Source organism: Trachurus japonicus, chromosome 17 (assembly GCF_045865225.1).
Source record: "Trachurus japonicus isolate A0001 chromosome 17, Traja_1.0".
Classification (NCBI taxonomy): domain Eukaryota; kingdom Metazoa; phylum Chordata; class Actinopteri; order Carangiformes; family Carangidae; genus Trachurus; species Trachurus japonicus.
This window is the reverse complement of record NC_140923.1, coordinates 1,508,111-1,515,039: the sequence shown is the minus strand read 5'-3', so window position 1 is coordinate 1,515,039 and position 6,929 is coordinate 1,508,111. Positions and strand designations below refer to the sequence as shown.

The 6,929-nt window shown below is 45.1% G+C and overlaps 1 protein-coding gene across 1 annotated transcript in view; it reads left to right on the top strand.

The window, feature by feature from the left end:
* The first annotated feature begins 615 nt into the window (after positions 1-615).
* The window catches only part of wdr33 (WD repeat domain 33), a 35,159-nt gene continuing 28,845 nt past the window's right edge, over positions 616-6,929 (top strand). The window contains exons 1-2 of the mRNA XM_085804051.1: positions 616-833; positions 6,046-6,263. Coding sequence (XP_085660177.1) covers positions 6,060-6,263 — 204 coding nt within the window. The 5' untranslated portion in view covers positions 616-833; positions 6,046-6,059. The remainder of the gene's footprint in view (positions 834-6,045; positions 6,264-6,929) is intronic.

The following is a 6,929-nucleotide window of genomic DNA, read 5'->3' as shown; positions in this document are numbered from 1 at the left end:
AGTTGAAGGTTATCTCAGCTCGTAACGTAAGGGAAAAACATCATGACCATATTCCATTGGAGAACAAAACGTATGTTATGTTATGTTTATTTATTTGATATGGACATCACAGATACATTGAGACTGTTCCAGTGGACAGACCAGATGTGCTAATTTTCAACACCAGTCCACAGGCGGCTAATCTAAAAATACAGAACATTTATCAACACTATAAGATGAAACCAAGTGCATGACACTACATCATGACAGTAACAGACTAATCTAAAAATACAGAGCACAAGATCAACGAGAGGAGATTGAGCAAACAGAAATCATGATCTAACAGTAGAATAGTAACAATGAAAAAGTCCATATTTATACATGTGAGCATTGTTGTTTTGCTTTTAACCATGCTTTTAATCCTCTATTAAACGAGTTTGTGTCAGTCTCCAGTTTAGACCGTGTTCAACATGCAGCAGCGACCTAAAAATATGAATAAAAATCAACATTATCCATGCACTTTAGAGGAAAAAAGTAATGTTTTTAATGTAAAAACTCTGTTTCCCATAAGCCTCCGCGCGGTGACGCCACGAACTCCCGCCCGTTGTGAAAAACTCCCAGCATGCATTTCAGCAGGGCCGAGAAGAAGAGGCGTCATGATGGCGTCCGCTGGAGGCTGAAGAGACAAACAGAGACCCACAGAGCCCACACAGAGACCGGACTGGCCTCTAGTCCCGCTGATCGCAGCCTGGAGCTCCATGCTACCGCAGAGAGACCAGATTCAGACCGCAGACTGCGAGCTTTGATGCCCCACAGAGAGTAACCTGCGCCGCGGAGGAGACAGGGGACTGTCGGTGAGTGTGTAGCTTATTGTAACCGCCTGGGCCGCCATTGAACCCGGGCTAACGGGCACAACAACACCGGGAAACCACCGCAGCAGAGCCGGGCTGAGGCTGCCTATCACCGGGCAGAGGGAGGAGGGAGGTCCGGGGTAAAACATCCGCATCAAACACACGATTAGAGCCCGTGTGGGTGAGAGTTTATACCGTTACAGGCTCAGGTAGCATCGGTTAGTTAGCGTTAGCCTGCTAGCTAGCGCCGTTAGCCGCTGCAGCTAAGCTAAGCTAAGCTAAGCGCGGTCCAGCCGAGCCGAGCCGAGCGGGTTTAAACACAACACTCCGCCGAGGAGGAGAGCGCTCTCTCCCGCAGAGTCTCCCCCAGAGCCCCGCTGTCTCCCCCCGGTGCTCGGCTCCTCGGTAGATCCACGGTAACGTAACGTAACGTAAAGTAACGTTAACTTAGCTGCAGTGGAAGCGGTGAAACCTCGTGTTGCTCCTCCACAACAACACTGCAGGGAAAGGCATCTTTATTTATATAACCTTAACTGTTAGCGCATTTCAAAACAGTTTTTCATAAAAACAAAACAACACAGAGTTAAAAACAGGAGCAAAGAAGAATAAAAAAGTAAGAAAATGGATAAAAGAGCTCAGCACATGAAAAGAGAAATGTTTTTAACCTGGATTTAAAAGTGCTGACAGTTGGGTCTGATCTCAGGTCTGCTGGTAGTTTGTTCCACTTGTGAGCAGCATAACAGCTAAAAGCTGCTTCACCATGTCTCACCCCTATAGTCACAGCAGTAGGTTCAGCTCCTTTAATAATCAGTGCATGTTGTTTTGAGATCGGCGGGGCAGAGACGTGAGCTGCTCAGTGAACGGTCCAGGTCCCCTGTCCCTCATCAAACTCATCAAATACACAATCCAACAACTCCACAAGGCTCTGGTGGACAAGTTGTGAGCTGCACATTCACCACGCTATGAGATAATATGGTATAATCATGTAACATGAAGAGCCCGTCCACATGAATACGTATTTAATGGATCCACTGAAGTATTTTATCGTTTCGGCGTGTCGTCCAGATGGAAACGGGTCCCAGAGTGGGAAAATCTGAAAACGCTGCTCCAGCTTTTTCTTCTTTTCAGAGCGAACATCTAAAATATCGTTTTGGGTGAAGCTCCATTTTCTTGTGTGGACAAGGTCTAAGAAAAACAAAGCAAATACTCATAAGTGCATGTAGTTCTGGCTGCTTTTCCCTCTAAAACAACTCTGTGTGGTAACGTTGTGTTATTAGCCATCAGTGTGTGTGAATGTGTGCGTGACTGGGTGAATGTGATGTACTGTAAAGCGCTTTGGGTATCGTTCAGGTATAGTAAAAGCGCTATATAAATACAAGACCATTTACCATTTACCATTATCTCATAGCGTGGTGAATGTGCAGCTCACAACTTGTCCACCAGAGCGTTGTGGAGTTGTTGGATTGTGTATTTGATGAGTTTGATGAGGGACAGGGGACCTGGACCGTTCACTGAGCAGCTCACGTCTCTGCCCCGCCCATCTCAAAACAACATGCACCCATAATTAAAGGTGATGAACCTACTGCTGCTGTGACTATAGAGGAGAATCTGACTAAACGTTGGACTGTCCCTTTAATGGTCCGTCTCAGGGTCGGTCCAGGTTTTAGTCTGGTTCACTTGAGGAGCTGGGATGTTTTTATTTAGGTGGATTGAAGCTGTTGTGATGATGCTCAGCAGCATGTTGTTGCCATGGTAACGTGTGTGTAGTTGTGTAAACCTGCTCTGATTGGTCACCTGAACGCCTCACAGGGACCGGTGCTGGTTAAACCTGTAGCTCTACCCGTCCACCTAGTCTCTCCATCAGAGCCTCTGTTACCATGGTAACTACAGAGGCTGGGGAAGCTGCAGCAGAACCCTTAGTAACGAGTCATTATTACTGCTGTAACTACTAGTGTGTAGCCGTGTATCTCTCTGTAGGAGCTCCGTTGATGTTGTAAAATAAGTTATTTTGTAATAAATGAAATGAGCAACAGTTTTAGTTGAAAAACCTTTAATTGAACTTCCAGTGTTAAAGACCAGAGACTGTTGCTCACATGACAGGGATGCAAACAGCGCGCCGAAAACCAAAACTCGCTTTTTTCATGACCAATTAGGTGACTTGTGTGAATCATTCAGATCCGAAGAGTTTTTGTTTTTGAGGGGGGGGGGGGGGTCTCAGCGTCTCAGCTGGGGTCAGTAACATGTTTTTCTAACAGGCTGACAGTGACAATCACGTGAAACTGAGGCGAACTCATTCATGGTCTCTGATTATACTGGTAACAGCCTACCTGTTAACCTCCAATGTAGATGTGCGACATGCGCGCTCATTAAAGCGGCGCGTAGCCGCGTGCAGTCGGTGCGACGCCGTTTTTCCCCCCGTGCTCCGTGGAGCTGTGATGTCCGTGGAGCTGTGCGCCGCGGACATGCACGGTTCCCTACGTTGCTGTGTCAGGCAGGTGTTTCCACGGAGATCTGCCCCGTTTCAGAGGTGAAGGAAGCCGTAAAGACGTCGCCTCCGCCATGTAGAATGTGTTCAAGTCAAAAAGTGAAACTAACACATTATATAGGGCTAAGGATTTTTTTTCTTTTAAGCATTTTTAATATAGAAATGTTGGCCTTCTGAAAACTATGTCCATCTATATGCACTCAATACTTGGTTGGGGTTGAACTACTGGAAATGAACTTTTCCGTGATATTGTAACGTACTGATTTGTTAATGGGAAAAATTCCTCTCTTTTTTGGTCCTGACCCGTTTGCATCCCGGAACAATAGATGTCACACAAATTAACATCCGTGTTAAAAGCCAGCGTTAATAGATCCATGCGTTTACCGCAACTATGACAACGACTGAAAACCATGGAAACGTAAACGTACAATTCCACCGGAAATACAAAACCAGCTTCTGGTTCTGACCATAGATGATGTTCAGAAACTTGTGGATATGTTTGGACATGTTTGTATATATACAGTACATACAACTGTATATGTATGATGATTATTATGGGCTGTTATGTGTTGATTGTGTATTAAAGTGAAATTCCGGCGTAAGTGTAAACCATGGTCAAACACACCATAACACCGAGTTAGACCCCCCCTCGAGAGATCAATTTGCCCGACCGCTACATTCACGAGATCCACCAACTTCAGCAAATACCGCAATATCGCCACACACGGCGCTGTCCGGATCCACTGTCTGACCGCAACCAAAACGCCACCATTTGCCCAAAATAATGCTCAGAACTGCACCAAATGTCATCAATAGTACACACAGGGTCCCAGCACGTAGTACGAGTTGTCAAACATCTGCTAGCTTTGCCTGTTTTCTTTAGCAAGGAGATGCAACTCAACTCACCTACTTCTCCTCCGGGAGCGGCTCGTTGGTGAGGAAGCCCTGACGAGTCGATCACCGAGTGCACCGGAGTTCCGCAGCTCAATCAACAATTACCTCATGGAAATACAATCAGAGTTTTTTTTTTTTTTATCTTGCATATCACTTTATAACTATTATTATCGAGTGCTGGCCACGATATAGGCGCAAATGAGCATTTTTAAGAGCTGCGGAACTCCGGTGCACTCGGTGATCGACTCGTCAGGGCTTCCTCACCAACAAGCGGCTCCCGGAGGAGAAGTAGGTGAGTTGAGTTGCATCTCCTTGCTAAAGAAAACAGGCAAAGCTAGCAGATGTTTGACAACTCGTACTACGTGCTGGGACTCTGTGTGTACTATTGATGACATTTGGTGCAGTTCTGAGCATTATTTTGGGCAAATGGTGGCGTTTTGGTTGCGGTCAGACAGTGGATCCGGAGAGCGCCGTGTGTGGCGATAATGCGGTATTTGCTGAAGTTGGTGGATCTCGTGAATGTAGCGGTCGGGCAAATTGATCTCTCGAGGGGGGGTCTAACTCGGTGTTACGGTGTGTTTGACCATGGTTTACACTTACGCCGGAATTTCACTTTAAAACCCAGAGTTCCTGTGTTTGTCCAGTCGACTGTAACTAAAACACAGGACCAAAGCGTGTAGACTGAACTCTGACCAGCTGACTGGAGCAGAACATCTGGCCTGGTGACGACCAGCCAGACACATCAACCAGACTTAACACTCACATCATTATAATAAAATAACATCTGTTGTTTTTAAAGGGATAGTTCACCCAAAATTGAAGTCTCCCTCATGATCTCCCCCCCCCTCATGTGGACTAAGGGCTGGGAGAAGTTTCAGAGTCCTCCGTGGCTTCTCTGAGTTACAGGGGGTCTCGGCGTAGCAGTGCATGTCCATATGACGGTTGCTAATGGATACCAACTGTCTTCGTAACAAAAAGACACACCAAAAAACATCCAAATACCTCCATGCTGCTCATATGTAATGTCCGTCTTGTATTGAAGCCCCGACATGAGAAATTGTTAAGAAATAAATTAAATAAGTCTATATTTTAAGCTTGTTTGTAGCGGAAACTCCCAGTGTTGATCTTCCTGGTTCGTCCAAATCTCGCGTGATTTGCACTGACGCAAATTGCGCGAGATTCCGGCAGAGCAACACCAGGGTATCCGCAGGGTCTTGAAAAGTATTAAACGGTGATAAATCAATTTTGTGAAAATGAAGACCCTTAAAAAGTATTAAAAAGTCTTTTCACAACTTTATAAAGTCTTAAATTTAAAATAAAATAAATAATAAAAGTTATTTTTTCTGAATTAGCTGTCCAAGAGTTTGAGTCCTAAAAACATTGTAAAAGTGTGTTAATTTATTCATTTCATTAAAAAACAAAGATGAACCGGTACATAAAAAAGAAAAGAAGATTTTTTTTTTGCCTTTTATTTCTTATCCCAGCCTATTTTAAATTCTGTTGTATCATAGTGGTCTATAGTCTTTATCACAAACTAGAACTGTTGCGTTAAAAGTGTCACTGATGTAAATGGTTACAGCTTGAAGTGGTGGTGAGGTATTAAAAAATATTAAGATAGTCTTGAAAAAGTCTTAAAAAGGTTTTAGAATTAGCTATAAACCCCTGAACACTGAAATGAGAATTTTGGGTGAACTATCCCTTTAACTTGGTCAATAAATCAATACTCTGTGATCCGGTCTGGAGGTTGTCGGCTTCGATCAACAAGCAGCCGCCTCGTTTCAACTCCTCTCCATCTCTCCTCCATCTCTCTCTCCATCCCTCCATCCCTCCATGCAGGTAGAGCGGTCACCATGGCGACGGACATCGGCTCGCCGCAGCGGTTCTTCCACATGCCGCGCTTCCAGCACCAGGCGCCGCGGCAGGTGTTCTACAAGCGGCCGGACTTCGCCCAGCAGCAGGCCATGCAGCAGCTCACCTTCGACGGCAAGCGCATGAGGAAGGCCGTCAACCGCAAGACCATCGACTACAACCCCTCCGTCATCCGCTACCTCGAGGTCAGCCGCCACCGCCGCAACCGCCATGCGCTGTGGTGGAAAAAATTAGAATACATATTTTTTGCATGTATGAGAATGATTTCTGTATGATAAAAGATATATAATTGTACAAAAAACACAATTGTATGTCAATAGAGTAGGGATGTGCACGGTTACCCGAGTACCCCAGTAGGTAATCTGCTATCCGGTTATGAATTATTATCCGGTTAACCTAGGATTAAAACAACGTCACGTTAGAGCAACAGTCTAGTGTCGGATCAAACTACATCATCAGGCCGTGGTTCAGCTTTTTGTCGTGTTAAACAGTTTCAGATCAAGCAGCAACGTGATTTTCTGCTGTGTAAAAGCGTTTTTGGACCGAGCCTCGGACTTTCAAACCTTTTACAATAATCTGTGGTGGTTCCCTCTGCGACGACAGGTGTCATCAAGTCTGGTAGAAAATCTGCTGCTTTCAGTTTACAAACATTGTGAAACCTTCCCAGTTATTTCCTGAAACGATGCGAGGCCGAGAGGAGCGAAGGCACCAACATGTAGTGGACTAATAAATAAACACCGCTAATGATTTAAAAAAAAAAAAAAAAAGTTTTCTCCTCCGAGGCGCCGCAGCATAAAGATGCACATCTGCCTCGTATGTGCATCTTCAACTCCATCTCTACTCTGATTCTC